At 39.7% G+C, this 16,515-nt stretch overlaps 1 protein-coding gene across 23 annotated transcripts in view; it reads left to right on the forward strand.

Annotated features, from left to right (window-relative positions):
- nrxn1a (neurexin 1a) overlaps positions 1 to 16,515 on the forward strand; it is a 156,548-nt gene that overhangs the window by 115,331 nt on the left and 24,702 nt on the right. For all 23 annotated transcript variants that reach the window (XM_043253730.1, XM_043253719.1, XM_043253713.1 and 20 more), the window contains one exon: positions 5,398 to 5,579. In XM_043253730.1, coding sequence (XP_043109665.1) covers positions 5,398 to 5,579 — 182 coding nt within the window. The remainder of the gene's footprint in view (positions 1 to 5,397; positions 5,580 to 16,515) is intronic.

Consider the following 16,515-nt stretch of genomic DNA (forward strand, 5'->3'; position numbering starts at 1 on the left):
TTAGTTCTGATTCATTCAGCCCCCTCAGGTCTGACAATAAAAACTGAAGAGAGTATTAAAGAAAGGAAAGGAAAATGTTTTGACAGTGCCAATGATGCATGTAAAAATCAAACCCATGAGGCGTGCAGGAACTGAACAGTATTAGAGCTGTCCGTGTAGACTCTCGACTGCGTCCCGAGGCAGCCACCCACCCACCATAGAGCCTAAACTCTCCAAACCGGAGACCAAGTCTCTGTCAGTCAGCCGGAGGATTCCTTCACGGGCAGACAATAAAACCATGTGTTGTGCTAGACCCGTCATAAACATGACGTCTCGTTTTGAAACCTGCTCCTTAAGTCGATTCCTGGAGGGAGGGAGGAAGTAACCGCAGTCAAATTTACGAACGCTTCTCTCTGGCTGTTTTTGCTGAAGATAACGGGCAGTTTACTAGCATCAAACACACACACACACATATGCAAAGATACACACATTCATCTACACATCCGCACGCTCTTAGGTTGGCCAGTGTTCCGCTCGAGCTGTTGCCTGTAATTACCCAGTTGGTGTGGAGCGCTGTGGTGTCAGTCTGGTAATTGGAGCTGCAGTAATTCACTTTTTAATTGCCTGTTTATTATTGCAGAAGCCTCAGTTTTGTAGTTGCTGCACAGCTCTCACTGAATGTTTAATAAACAAATACAATGTCACAGACTCATATTTCACGTAAACATTATAATTGCTTCACATAAAAAAACATCAACACACTCACTCTCGCCCACACACATACACACACCTATTCTTCTCAGCATAATGGAACAAAAAACTATTTTCTGTCCATAACCTGCCAGGTGGATAAGCTAGCAAAACACACAGAACACAATACGCCACATACCTGTAAAACATGCAGTGGGGTCCAGAACCTTTTTATTTTAACATGGAAAGAAACAAAAAAATATACAATAAAAAAAAAATATTTATAGGGGGACAAAGTGCATGCTAAGACTTTTTGAAAATTAATTGTAAATGGTTCAATTCATCTCATTCTAATTGTTATGCTGAAAAAAATGTGTATTTTTTTTTCATTACTTTTGGACCCCTCTGTACGTTTTTATCCATATACTTCCAAACACCTCTATGTCACTTGCAATGCTCTTGAGACTTGTGAAGGTTACAGTACAGCACGTCATTTCATTTTTGTTGGTTTGAAGTGTTACTTTTAGATTGTGTATACTTCTCTATGTGGGGTCTTCGCTTTGCCTTCTGTTTATTTTGACAGCATTTTCATATCAGTGGGGTGCAAGTGTGTTTGCGCGTGTATGTGTGTTCTTACTCATACACACCTGATGTGCAAAACTGTATTGTAGTGTGTGTATATGGCGGCATGTGTGTTTGCCTACAGGGTGAGTGACTCCAACCCTGCAGAGTTTGACTGATGTTCCTCATTCTAGCATGCAAGTAGGAGGTGGGCAACCCAATACAATGCACCATAATTTTAGACCAAACTGCCAGGGTCTTCACAATGCGTCTGTTCTAAGGAAAAAGGCATCTAGGGACATGAAGCAGAATAGAGTAGGAGCTCAATTCATTCCCCATTCCAAGACACGAGCAGAATGTTTTGTGTTTCTGAAACGTTTATTGATGGAAAGTCAGCTCAGCGCAGCTTATAAATATTGTGTTTTCAGCAGTATGATTTGCTGCGTATAAGCCCCCAAGACAATGACTGTATTGGATGTCATCGATTTTACATTTAAACATAGATTCAAGAAATCAGATGATAAAATATGAACTGTTCCATCCTCGTAACTTTTTATACATAGTTTGAAGAGGGGAGAGGGGATGTTTCGTTATGTGTCAACGTGTCAGAGCTTGTGTGGTAACTGATTGACGGGAACTTTTGTGCAAATAAACAGTTTTAAGGCCTGTTCACACTACAAAAATAATTATTGCAAAGATTGCTATGTTAGAGTCTGCACCAGCTTAGTAACATTGTGGTTTTTGCCAGTTATGTTGTCTCACACTGTAAACAGTGTGTTTTTACCATTCGTCAGTCATTCTCAAAATGATTCACAACAATATCTTTCCTTTCTGCCATATTAAATGTGGTTTGGACGTAAAATATACAATGATTTCTATATCTTTATCATTACACTTGATGTTAAAAGGATTTTCAAAGGCATAGTTCATCCAAAAAAGAAAATTCTGTCATTTAACCAGTCTTATGCTAGCAACGTGAAGTTTAATAAATGATAAAAAAAATTCATCCACATCCACAGTCTTATGCAAATGAAGAGTCTTAAAGGTATAATTCACTGAAAAATGAAAATTCTGCCATTATTTAATCACCCTCATGTTTTTTCAAGCCTGTATGCCAACAGCAGGAGGGCTAATAAATGATGACAGAATGTTCATTTTTGGGGGAACTATTCCTTTAAGCAAAAGTAGTCTTTTAGCTTTTGCGTAAAAGTGGAGAGGGATCCATATGGAGCCTCTGAGACCTGGCAGAAGAAGAAGCTGGTGCGTAATTTAATTTCACCAGCACATAAAGGAGATTACGGCTATGATGGGATTCCAGAGGGCCAGGTAATATCTATCTCATTAGAACAGCTCTCCCAAGCATTTACACACAGCTCTTCTATGGGGCAGCATTTGGCCCTCTCTCCTTTGCTTGTTCCTGCTGATTGACCTTAGAAGGGCGCTGGAGTGGAAAGACCCGCACGGTTGTTAGGTAGCGAGGGTCTTCTTTAAAACCCAGACCCAGCTGCCCACCCAGCCGAGATGATGGAACATATTTAAGGGGCTAATGGTCTGGCTTGCACAAAGAGCCTGCCTCATTTAACAGCATCAGAAAATAGACTTCAGAGAAGAGGTTTAACCCCGTTAGAGGGAGGGCAGCAAGCTCCTTAACCACATCAGGGATGGGAGTGAAAAGTCAGGCTGAGAGAGATAAGAAAAGAAAGAAAGAAAAGAAAAGAGGGTGTCTTGGAGAAGCTCCCAAGTAGTTGGGATAAGAGCCGACTGCATGAACACAGAATCCAGCAGATATTTTCAGCATTTTGCCATTTCATTGATAGCTAATGTGACAGGAAATAATGGAGAGAATAGAGTCAAGGCTTGATGCAGGCCAGATCCAAACCCAAATTTCCGACTTGCGCAACACAGGTTTTGAAACATTATACCATGCCTTCAAGAATACAGCAGGCTCTTTTTGTCTTTCATACAACTCTTTCTTATGACAAAATAATTTTTTTCAGCACAAATCAATTATTCATGCTAATTTATTTACTTGGTAATTGGCTGCTTAAAAAAAGAAGTGGATAATGTTCAGTCAGCCCTCTCCGAATAAAGTACTAATCACTCTTTTAGGGGGTTATTTTACTGTCTGTTATCTTTTAAAGGCATAGTTGGCCTAAACATTTCATTATTTACTCACCTTTATGTCGTCCTATGCTTTCTTCTGGGAAACACTTTATTTCACAGTGTACAACAGTAGATTTTGCATCTGATACTCAATGATATCCATTATACATTATAGTAAGTACATGTTGTAATTATCGCTAAGTGCTTATTTGTGTAATTACTCTTTAAAAGTGACAACTTACAATTTAGTGTTACTCTTTATTTTAAGTTGTCCTTGTTGCACATTTAAGTACAGAGTAATATTAGTTAACTGCATGTACTTACCATATGGTTAGGGCTTGTTTAGGATTATTGTACTTCCACTGTATAGGCAAAATAAGGTGAGACATTCTTCAAAATATAATTTGCTACCCACAAGAATATAGAAAGTCATAGATGTTTGAAAGAACATGAGGGTGAGTAAACGATGCAGAATTTTCATCTTTGGGTGAAATATTCCTCTAAATGCATGTATGAGTCAGATGTCAACTTGTATTTTTAAAAGTTGATTGCGCTGATTTTAACTTTCAGTGCACTGTGCATTGCCCATTTGTGCCCGTAAATCTCTGCACAGCTTTACGCTTCCCTTCCCGGCAAATCCATTCACTCACCCACAGCTGCGAATTGCCGTCATACTGAGCGACAGATATGAGGCAGGCAGCCGTAGCGGTTCGCACGAAACAGATTTCAGCAGAGCCGAAATCTCATCCCTATCCGCTTCACATGCGTGATGGTCTGTGCGCATATGTGTGTGTGAAGTTCAACCATCTGAGCCCCGCTAATGAGCAGAGCTCATTTCACTGCGTTTGGAACAAGCCCGCCAAGGGAGTCGTCACTAACCGGGCGTTAGCTAGCGCATGAATCCGTGCACGCTCGTGAACATTTGTGTACCCGTGTAAGCGAATGCGCCTGCCCCGGAGGGGGTCAAGCCGATCGCTGACACGGTGTGAAACAGTCTCAATGAGATGCATTCAGGGGGCCAGCGAGAACCCGCTAGTGAAAATCACACAGAGTGGAGCTAATGAGCACGGCTCTGCAAATAGAGGAACGTGCCAGGAAATAACCTAGCCCTTTTGAAACCACTCTCAGCACTTTTAACTCAGGGGCCTCTCTTGCTCTTCTGAGAGCTCCGGACTCCTCTGGGTTTTTTCCTCGTGCTGCTTCGCCGACCGTCTTATCTGCATCTGGAGCTCAGAAGCGCAGCAGTCACGCTCCGCCGAGAGGAGAGTGTTGAAGTGCGTCTTGCATCTCCCGAGGCTGTTATCTTGAAGTTGATGAGCTCTTTGCTCTGCTAACATTACCCCGACTGCACCTGCCACAATCGAATCGCTTTCCCCCCATTTTGCTATTGAAGTCACGCCTGATCAAAAGAGCTAGCGCGGCCCGCCAGTTAATGAGATCAACTCCATTAGTAGCGTTTTTCTCTATCTCTCGGTGCAAAAACCCAGAGAAACCTTCCTGCAGGGGCTGAATCGCAGTGACCCTGCTCACAGTAAGCTACCTGCCTCTGAGACTGTAATTAGCTCCATCAGGCATTAGCATGCGTCTCGCTGAGCAGGAATAGCTGTCTGGTCCGTGCCGTGTTTGCCCACCTTTGGTAGAATAAATGCATGCAGAAGTAGGTGCTGGGCTGGGGGCTGTGGGGCTGGATTGATTGTCCGGTGTGTCGGCGGGTGAAGAGAGCGGCTGTAATCAGCTCAATCAGCCCCAGGCTCGGATGGGGGGTTGCGTGCGTTGAGTGGTTGTGGCGAGAGCGACTCTGTTTAGCTCATGCTTCAGCAGACACAGGTGCTCCTGGTGACATCAGCATAGCGAGGGTCACATAAGGGCTATAATTTAGCCAATCAGGGACCAGCAGGGTCTGTCTGGCACTCTGATGGGTTCATCAAGATACTCCCGCGCTTTGTGTAATGGAGCAGAGCCGTGCATACGCACGCACACGCATGCAAAATGAAAATACTTTTCCCACTTACTTTGATGTTCTTGCACTTAATATTCAGTTTCTCTCTCTTTCTCGTTCTGCAGCGGGAACCACATACATATTCGGACGTGATGGAGGGCTCATTGTGTACACATGGCCGCCCAACGACAGACCGAGCACACGAGCTGACCGACTGGCTGTCGGCTTTAGCACCCAGCAGAAGGATGCGGTGCTGGTTAGGGTGGACAGCTCTTCTGGCCTGGGAGACTACCTGCAGCTTCAGATTGTGAGTCTTACACAAACAAACACAAACTTTGAGGCTACTAGTGAAAATGCATCCTATTTTAAATTCAAGTGAGAAATTTATTTGAATATAATTTCACATTTTCTTGGGATTTATTACAACCCCCTTTTTTTAACGCAGCAGCAGCTGAATGAATTCAAGCTGCACGAATTCCACATGTTTGTGTCAAAAATGATGATCGTGTTTCTTATTTGAGAGTTATCCAGTGAATTAACCTCTGACCATCTGTGCAAAGAGGCGCATGATCGCATGTAGACCCAGATCAGTTGCAGGAATATGAATACATGTGAAGAAAATTGGACTATTTTTACTTAGAAATTACTAGTAAATTTGACAAATAATCGAAAAGAATCTGCAAGTACACACTGATTAAAAGTTTTTTTATGTCATGAAAATTTGGAGTTGAAACTAAACTAAATTTCAGCAAAATAACACATTGATTTAAACTTGGAATTTTGACTCAAAAAGAGTGGGAGTATATATATACTTGAAAAATGTATTAAATTAATTTTGTTTCATTTTCAACTTTGAATTTTGTTCTATTTTATGTTATTTTACATTTTATGCCTTTGTGCTCAGATATGTTTACTTAGAAATTACTTTATTAAGTTACTATATTTAATTACTACAATTCAGCAAATAAGACACCGATTTAAACTTGGAATTATGTGTGAGTATTGTGCTGTAAAATGTATTTTATTAATCTTTGTTTTATTTAGAAATTATTTTATTTTATTTAACATTTGATATCGTGAAAATTCAGTTTTGAAACATTGTTACAAATAATTAAAACAAATGGTCAAATAAAACATTTGGTTTTAACTTGAAATTGTGAAGTAGACTAGAAAAATAATTTAACGTTGTGGTTCTTGTTTATTTCAAGACAAAATGTTTGTTTTGTTTTAAGCGTTTCGGTAACTTAAAACTTTATTTCTAGGCTTAAATGAAAAAATCCCAGATTTTCAATATGGTCTCAGACTTTTGGTCTGTTTGAACTTGCTCAAACCTACACAGATTCCCCTGAGAGTTCCCGCTGTTCATTCATTCTCACACAAACCCCAGAGTTGAAATTCACAGAAAATCATGCTCCCGACGAGCCCTGTGAATGATCATTAGGGTAATCATAGTGTTCTACGCCTCCTCCAACACTCAAAGTGCTGGTCTGTTTTAGAAAGTTCCAGCGCCTCAGACCGCCCTCATGAATAAAATCTGTATAATGTTCAGAATAGAAGGCTCTACCAACGCTCGCTCAGAGGATGCTATTTGATAGAACCCGCATTTCCTATGACATGCTGTGCTGGAGGAGTGGGAGGTGGAGGAGGTGGAGGCAAGGGGGACGAGAAAGTGTTTGGCACTGAGCTTCGAAGAGTTGTATGTGTTTTTATTTATTTATTTTTCCTGCGCTCTATTTTTTTGACGCCCACTCCTGCTGTAATCACAAACTTGATTCCCAGAAGAATCAGCGAGCTCTCTCAGGGGTGGCATCATGGCGTGACTGTTGCACGACTGCCTCAGCAAATGCGTTCCGAGCGCGGTGAGGTAATGATTTCTCCAGCTGAGCCCTGGAGTTTACGATCTGTGCTGGTGTCTATATATGACTTCAGCTACAGTGCTGCAATGCCCTGATGTACTTCACACTTTTATTTAAAGAGGAATTTCACCTAAAAAAGGAAAACTTTCATTACCCGCCCTCATATTTGTCATACCAAATCTGTACGATTTTCTCTTTTTTTGCCCCTGAACATAAATAATTTTTTACAAGAGTATCCCGACGATTCCGTTCAGCAAAAAAAATAGCTGAGAACTGAACATAATTTTAAAAACCAACAAAACAAAGCAAAAATACGATAAGTGAGTCAAACTCCTAATGGTAATACCAATAATTTCATATCGCAATAGCCTATTTTTAAATTAAAACTACGCATTTATTCAGCAAGCACAATCACAGACATTATAGTCGAGATCTCATGACAGTAGTTTTAGTCATGGGGAAACAAACAAAACGGTCAATGAATATTTTTCATTAATGAAATTAACACTAATTCGACCAGCACTTTTTTCAGAATTTCTCTTTTTGTGTTTCGCAGAAGAAATGCAAATGTTTTAACTCAATTTTCTAGCGATCTGTTCCTATAATCAAAGATATTTTCTACACCAAAAGCTTGAGAAACAGTAGGTTCAATTTGCATGCGCGTACATGTGAACCCAGTGCCCTATGTAAATTTGCAGCACGGATATGTTGTTTCAGTATGTGTTATCGATCAGCAAAATCACACAAGCTCAGGGTGCAAGAATGATATCAGATGCCCAGTAGACTGTGGGTTAAGATTTACTCAGAACATCGTGTTCCTCGCATCTCAGCTCAGATATTCGCTTAAGAATGCAAGGTGGTATGTAGCGGTGATGTCTTCGTGAAATGCGTCTTAAAATGAACTTGCCGGAGTTGCGTAAGCCTGAGATATGTAACACTTTACATAATGCCTGTAATTAAGATTATCACAGATTATATATTTCCATATATTGGCATGACAATTAATCAGGCATCCATGACTGATATATGGCTTTTTGGCATAGGGATGGCAGGGAATGTTTATGAGCAAATTAAAGGCCCTTAATGTCTTGATGCGATTAGCGGTGGATATCTAGGCTAATTCTAATGTGTGACTGGTGGAGTCTCTGCAGTGCTACGTCTGCCATTTTTGATGCTTGTTGGACTGATGACTGCTAAGCCAGCATAAAAGGTATTTACTAAATGAATCAGCCTTGTGTAGGAGGGTAAATTAGCTGTACCTACATCGCTAACCGTCCATAAAGCAGTTGAAATCATTATAGATATCCAGTACCGTTTTTACCCCATAATTAACAAGGGGAAAAAAAGATTTTCCCTTCCATTTCCGTAAATTATATTTAGCCACTGACAAGATTAAGTATGTCAGTATTGACATTAATGGCAAGACTGTTCGGTGATGTAACGGAATGTTTTGATAAACCTGTCTGTAGGCTGGGAGGATATCATTATCCAGAGACTGCCTTTCTGAAAGTGAATTAACTTAGGATCATTGACCATGTTAATGAGCGGCCCTTGATGTCCTGATTTTTCAAACAGACAGTGGTGTCCCTCCCCCCGCGCCCCGTTTCTGCTTATGACCCTAAACACTTGTGACAGAGTTCATTTAAATCTCATCATATCACCATCACTGGGGATTATCATTAGTCATCGTTCACCCCAAATCATTGAGCCACTTGCTCATGCAGAGAGAGAGAAATAACAAGACGGAGAGCGGGAACTGTAAGGAACGGTGAGACAGGCACTGTACAGAAAAAGAAAACATTGGTGCACATTCTTTCACTCAGCATAACGGCGCATTTTAAGGGGTAATGGCCTATTAAATACATTTCTTCTGCTCAAGATGAGCTTGCCAGCTGCTCGAACCCGTGGCCAAATGCCCTGCGGACCGCCCGGCCATTTGTGGCAGCCGCGCAAGCCGCCAAGCAGGACAGGAGCGAAGGAGAAATGGATGATGACTGTAAACGAGTCAAAGCCAAGTGATTATACCCCTGGGGTTTGACCAAATCATTAGCACTTTCTGACCTCTCGCACTCTTCATGCCAAAAGTGTGTGTGTGTGTGTGTGTGTGTGTGTGTGTGTGTGTGTGTGTGTGTGTGTGAGAGAGAGAACGTGTGGGCAGTCTAATGAGCACATCAGTCCAATTGAAGAATGGTGACGATCACAGCTAACTCAGCAGTGAGAGGTACAGAGGTGTGAACAGTAGTACTGACAAGGGGATAGGGAATGTGTGTGAGAGAGAAGGAGAGAAAGGACGTGAAAGGAAACAGCTTTCGGAGAGCACCTGTGCCGAGATGTTGGTGATAATGGGCACATTGGCCATGTTAAAGGGATAGTTCACTTAAAAATTGTTACTCACCCTATTTGTTTTAAACTCGGATGACTCGTTCCTCCAGGGTGCACAAAGTGTGAAATTTTGAAGAATACAATGGAAATGAATGGGGGCTAAAAATGTGGAAAAATAATCATTACAAGCCATATAATATCACAGTCTTGATTGTAGTGGTATCATTACTACCAAAGACATTTGTGATAATAGAAACAATGCATCAATATGCCATTTTTGTGAACCTCGTTTATATGACACTACCATTCAAAACGTTTTGATATTATTTTTTTAATGTTGCATTTATTTGATCAGTAAAAACAGTAATATTTTGAAATGTTATTACAGTTTTTTTCTATTTGACTATGTTTTAAAATGTAATTTATTTCTGCGATAGCAAAGCTGGATTTTCAGCCATTACTCAATTTTCAGTGTGTCACAATCCTTAAGAAATCATTCTAATATGATGATATGGCGCCTAGGAATATTTTTTATTATTATCATCAATGTTGGAAACTGTGATACATTTCTTTAGGATTTGTTGATGAAAATGAACAGCATTTGTTCTGTAGAAGTCTTTACTGTCACTTTTGATTAATGTAATGTGTCCCTGCATGTTGAATAAAAGCCTAAATTACTGTTTCAGAAAAGACACATTTTTCAACCATAGCATATGTAGTTCATTTAAATTCTTCAGCAGAGCAAAAGATCAGTGTATTAACTTTCGAACCTTCCCATGGTAAAACATATGGCATATACAGAATATAGAGCACAATTATTGTGCTGTTTTGGAGCATGTGTTGAGATCCAGTCCCCATTCAATTTCATGCTATTCTAAAAGAATGTCCAAAAATTCCCCCCTCGTATTCCACTGAAAAAAAAAACCATTTGCCGGTGAACCGTTCCTTTAAAATGGATCCTTATATATAAAAATACATTTTCACCGTATTTGTTCTATTTGTTGTATATATTTTAGATGTCTCCAGTCGAAGTGACTCAGGGCAGCCCGAGAGACTCATATGCTCACACATGCACGCACACTCACTCACATTTGGATGGAGGTGAAAGTGAAAGAGAGTGACAGATGCTGATTTTCTGCTTCACTTGTGTCTGAGTGGGCAGGACATACCTGGTCAGACATGAGTGACGTGTGACATGGCTCTGAGTGACAGCAAAGTGTCTGCTGACCTCATACCGTCAGTGCGGACTAAGCCTGTCTCCACCCAGCAGCTTAGATAGAAACAGCCAGTGCTTTGGAAAAATGCCATTTTGTTTCTCTCAGTCGAAACTCGGCGACACTTACTTCCTCTATCCACTTACCCGCATAATTTGAGTACAAGTCATTCATGCGCTCTGTCATTTTTACATACCGTCAAACTATATGCCAGGTCATTATGCAATTTACGAGTGGCGTGGAGAACAGTTTGACTGGCCACAGACGATTTAATGTTTGGTCTTCGTCAGCCATTTTTCCTTGAATAAGTGCGCCATATGGCAAACCGTGCCTTTGCTATCTTTAGTATCTGAAAGGATAAGCAGACAGATGGCAGCAGAAGTAAAAGCCGAATATTTAAATTTATTCATCAAAATAAAAGAGACAGGTGTTCTTTTAAACGCTCTCTTTGTGACAAACTCAGCCCACTCGTTCCTTTGCGTTTTTTTTTTTTTTATGTTTACCACGCTTTTTTCTTCAGATTAGAGTCAATGCATGAAAGAATGTGTTACTATTGAAGCCCAGTGACGGGTTGACAAGGATCACTACAAAAATAGCAGCGCTCCAGTCTGCCTAGGATTTGTCGATTGCAATATGAAATGATATTGTCTGCGAGAGATATTGCATTCAGGCCGGCGTTTGTATTTGTTTGGCTTTTTTTTTTTTCTTTTTTTCACAGCGGTAGGGAGACAATGTGCATGACTTCTTGGGTATCGTCTGTAGACAACGCCCATAGAATGCATGTGGTTTTCAGGTTCGAGAAGAACTAGGACAGAGTGCTATTTTCAGTTTTTAGAGAACTTGGAAAAGAATTCTCTGCTGCCAAAAAGATTCATGATCTCACCAGATCCAGTCCTTACCAGAAGATAAAGAGAGATTGCGAGAGCGAGAGAAGGAAGAGAGAGAGACACACAAAGAAGGGAGGAGAAGGAGGGGGTGAAACAACAAGAACTGCTTGCCAAAGTGGAATTATTCTGCGGACACAACAAATTTATCTGTTTCCCCAAACCTGCAGTGCTCAAACATAAGGGCACATGCACTCTGGAGCGTGTCACACACGGTGTGATATTTTGATCTAATATCAAACACAAGTTATTTATGAGAGCGTATATTGCATGTCTGGGTGTTCTATCCAATTAAGCGCATTCCCTTGGTATTAGCTTGAGCGTTACTGAGAGGCTCTTTATGTAAAGTGGCTGAGGTTTCCTGGATGCACCAGCTCATTTAAGCTGAATGCCATGGCAGATCAGCATCCCCGCTGTGGCACACACACTCCGTCATACTCCATAAGCTTCTGCCTGCACCTTTTCCTAAATAAGACACATCATTAGTGGCTCTTCTGTCCTCCAGGTTTCCGGAGCAACCGTCCCAGCCCTTTGTGTGTGCATGTGTGTGTGTTTGGCTCCTCTTGATGGAACGTTCTTGCTGCTACTAATATAACAATTATTCCATCGATTTATTTAGAGCTTAAAGGGATAGTTCACCCAAAAATGAAAAATCTGTCATCGTTTGCTTGCCCTCATGTTGTTCCAGATGGTGAAGTTTTCTTTGTGGAACACAAAAGATGGTATTTTGGAAGTCCAAAAATTTGTTTGTTTTTTTCTCAAAAACAAAGCCAGAAACCTTCACTTTTAGTAGCTCTTACATACACCAAACTTTCCCGTTTTATTCCTTTATGTTCATATATCATATATCACATGTTTTTTTGACAAGGAATAAAATGTTATATAAATCAGGAATTTATATTACCTTATATTTTGGACCAGGAATACATTTTTCTCTCTTTTCTCTCATTTTTCGATATTACTTTCAGAGTAATGGAAATATTCAGAATCCCCTCTGTGGAAACATTTAATATATCAACAAAACAAGAATTTTGAACCTGGCTTCATCCAATATTTAGATTTCGTGAAAAATGTATGCAAATTAGTGTATTTTTAATTAGGTAATGCCTCATTTGCATATTTAAAGAGCATTTTAGAAAACTTGTAATACAAAATGTATTCACTTAATGTGCTATGAATATGCAAATTGGAGATGATTATGAGTTTTAATTTTTGGGGGATTTTTTCACCTGTAGTGTCTTAAGTAATAAATAATTAACAAGTATATTTATAAGCACGAGAAAGCCACAGCACTAAAGTACACATTCTGAAGTTCAGAACAACTGAATTATTTTTTTGTGTCTGGCAAGAGGAGGTCGTTGCAGTTCCAGAGTAGATGAAATGCTCTGTCAATCAGGATGGCACTGTGGTTGTCATCTAATTGCCTACAAGAAACGAGAGAACCCTAGAGAACAGTGTTGCTATAACAACCCCCATTGAGTCTAATGAGAATCCAGTTGTATTAGTTCTTTATATTTAGAGCAGCACTGCAGGCCTCAGTGGAGAGGTGACATGAAGCTTGAGATGGACAGGAAAAGCCGAGATGCAGCCGTGTGGAACCAGGCCCTTTTTTTAAACTGACACCCCATCCTTTGCTCGCTTTAGGGATCATTTAACAAACATCGAATCCATGAGCACAGCACCCAAAACATTTGTTATTCTGTGATAATCTGGGATTTGGTGTCACGGCTCAATTTTGCTCTCCTCTCCCGTATGTTTAGCCCCTGAGGCATTCATAATAGAGCCGCCTTCTCTTTTTTTTAACAGAAAATTCTGCGAAACTGGGACATTATCACACACGGGACTGAATGTAGGACGTAGGGTGTCTCTCTTAAAACTATGCCCACTTTAAGTTGCTGGAAGAAGCCCCCTGTGAAAGTCCGAGTCCCCTCATCCAATATTAAAAAAATGGACTGCCAGAGCTGGATATTAACTGATTACATGTAAATACCTAATCAGATTCCAAATTGTAATTACTTCCAATTAAATGAAATTACATTTTAAAAGACTTGTAATCAGGCTAGTTACTTGTTTATGGATTACATGATTACATATTATTTACACAATAGCAATAATTTATTCATATTTTATTGATTTTCCTTATTCCACTTTTTCATATCTTAAATGTTCCTTTCTAAAATATCCTGTCACTTCTATACTTCTATAAAAAAAGCATATTTTAATTATTAAATGTGATATATCACATGGCATGCAGATAAATAAAATAAAATAAAATATATATGTTTTACTACTTACTACTTAATGATTTAATGATCATTTTTTAATGATTTGTGACCCTGGATCACAAAAAAAATCACAGGTATCACACGGGTATATGTGTAGCACTAGCCAACAATACACTGTATGGGTCAAAAATAATGATTTGTCTGTTATGCAAAAATCATTAATATATTAATTTAAGATCATGTTCCATAAAGATACTTTGTTAATTTTGCACTGTAAATATATCAAAACATTTTTATTACTAATATGTAATGCTAAGGACTTAATTTTGACATTTATTGCACTCTTAGATTCCAGATTTACAAATTGTTGTATCTCAGCCAAAACTCATTCTATCCTAACAAACCATACATCAATGGAAAGCTTATTTATTCAGCTTTGGGATAATAAAGGACCTTTTGTTTTGGTCCAGGGTCACGTTTGATCAATTGTTAGCTTTGCATTAAACTCATAAATAAAACAAAAAATTAAACCAATAGTGTTAAGTTTATTGCAGTTTGTGTTGTTAATAACACTAAAAGTAATATATGTTCTTACTCTTTCTATTTTTATCAATATGGTATAAGATTATCCTATTTAAATCAATGTCAAAAACGAGATCAAAAGTAATGTAAAAGTAATTTATAGGTAGTCTGATTACATTGCTTAAAAATGTGTAATAATGTGTAATAAATCGATTATTTTTCGTAATTCTTGTAATATGAATTGAAGTCAGTAACGAATTACAGTTTTCAAGTAATGTACCCAGCTCTCTAGACTTTATTACCATGTCCACATTCCCCCCTAGCTAAGATGTGGTTGATTCAACGCTGTCATTTCCGAGTTTTCAAAAGGCCTGCCACCCTTGGTGTTGGTCCCAGCCGCCGAAACCCAGAATGAAGGATGAGGTCAGCTACCCAAAGGGACGGCCTGGATGGAAGGGTGAAAGAGAGGTCGTTCTCCAATTAGAGGAGGGCGTGGCGTGTCACGGCCCGCTGGAGTGCAGGCCAAGCTCTCACATCACTTCTCTGACCACAAAGCTGAAAAGATGTGCAGGGAGTTAGAGATTGGCCCTGGAGAAATGCTGTTAGAGAGCGCAGAGGAGGGTGAAGGAGACGCTGCCCCATTGTTCCCGGTGATGGGAAGAGGATAGGGCTAACGGGCAGAGTCTGTCTTCATTATGGGGTGTGAGAGGCGGAAGGAACATCCAGCTTCGGCCCAGCTGGAGATGACAACATGGGGTGTGTGTGTGTGTGTGTGTGAGTATCCAGACAAAAACACACATCTCCTGGGAGGGTATAATGAAGTCTGGTGTTGTGATTTGTCCTCTGCCTGCTCTCTTCCTGCAGATAGGTGTGAATTAGGGGAATTCACAAAGGGATCTTCTCATACACACCTCATTTCATTATTTTGAAATGCCACATGTAGCTTTTGTAATCTGCAACAAATCAATCGGAAGGACCACGCGTTCCCACAACAGCTTATTTCTGTGTTTTTTGGGGGGTTTTTTAAGAATGGCCTCCATCTGTCGTAAATTTGACAGATAACAATTTTCACAATTGCTTGCGCTCGTGTGCAGGCTTGTAATAGCATTCCTAACAAGTTTGCAACAAGTTTTTTAGTTAACTAAGTAGTGCATGTGGGCACGCAGGTCGTAAAGGAGAGCATAGAGTGGGCATGGTAACTGTTTTATATAAGACGAGCAGCAAGTGCATCGAGCGAGTATTATTAGCATGTGCTTTCATGAGAACAGATTGTTTGCACACGAATATGTTTTATTGTAATTAGCAAAAGACAATCCCACCCACTGAGCCGCATCAAATAGAAAACCATTAAGGATTGAGGCCATCTAGTGGTGTGGATGTGAAGCACACAGAGTGATTTCACTCTCACTGCTCGCTTTAATAAGACAGAAACATGCATTGATGAGAATTTACACTGAAAATGACAAGCAGCGCATCAGAATACAGATTAGATTCCGTTTCACTGAGACTGTCACACATTATTCTGTATGACCAGCATATTGCCTTGAGGCACTGATTTCAAGGGGAAAAATCTTATAAGGTTATTTTTTTTCCTGTGATTTCCTGTGATTCGATTATGTTATCTGCCTGCAGGCCTGTTGAGAAACTTTTGAACATGAACGGGAATGAAAAAGTAGTATTATTTAGTTTACAAGGCTTAATGTGTGACACAGTAAATTTTATTTTGACATCTGCAGCAGTCGTGCCACCCCCTTTAAAATTACGGATTGCTGCTGGTAATATTGTCTTGCAATAAATGTAGCATGTGAGTTTATATAAATATATAGATATATATGTGTGTGTGTGGGTGTGTGTGTGTATGTGTGTGTATTAGAAATCAAAAGCCCACACAAAGCTGAGGAGTTTTGTATCGCTCTGCAGGATTGATTCAAAGGTGATTGAGTTGAAATTATTTTACAAATTGAGAAGAAAGAGGACACGGGGAGAAGTGAAACTTGCACACAGCTATGCAGGATATCAGTAATACAGTATAGTGGTAATTTATTCAAATTTTTGTACCACAGTATTCTACAAAGGTGTATAATGTTTTTGTATAATCAGCACTATGTTGTTTAACATTGTATAAAGCATCGGCTACAGCATGTCTCTCATATCACTCAGCATTTTCTTTCTTGTAATTGAATAAGTTCAGCTGCAATCAATATTTCATGTCCGTTTATG

The sequence above is a fragment of the Puntigrus tetrazona genome, chromosome 12 (assembly GCF_018831695.1).
Source record: "Puntigrus tetrazona isolate hp1 chromosome 12, ASM1883169v1, whole genome shotgun sequence".
Classification (NCBI taxonomy): domain Eukaryota; kingdom Metazoa; phylum Chordata; class Actinopteri; order Cypriniformes; family Cyprinidae; genus Puntigrus; species Puntigrus tetrazona.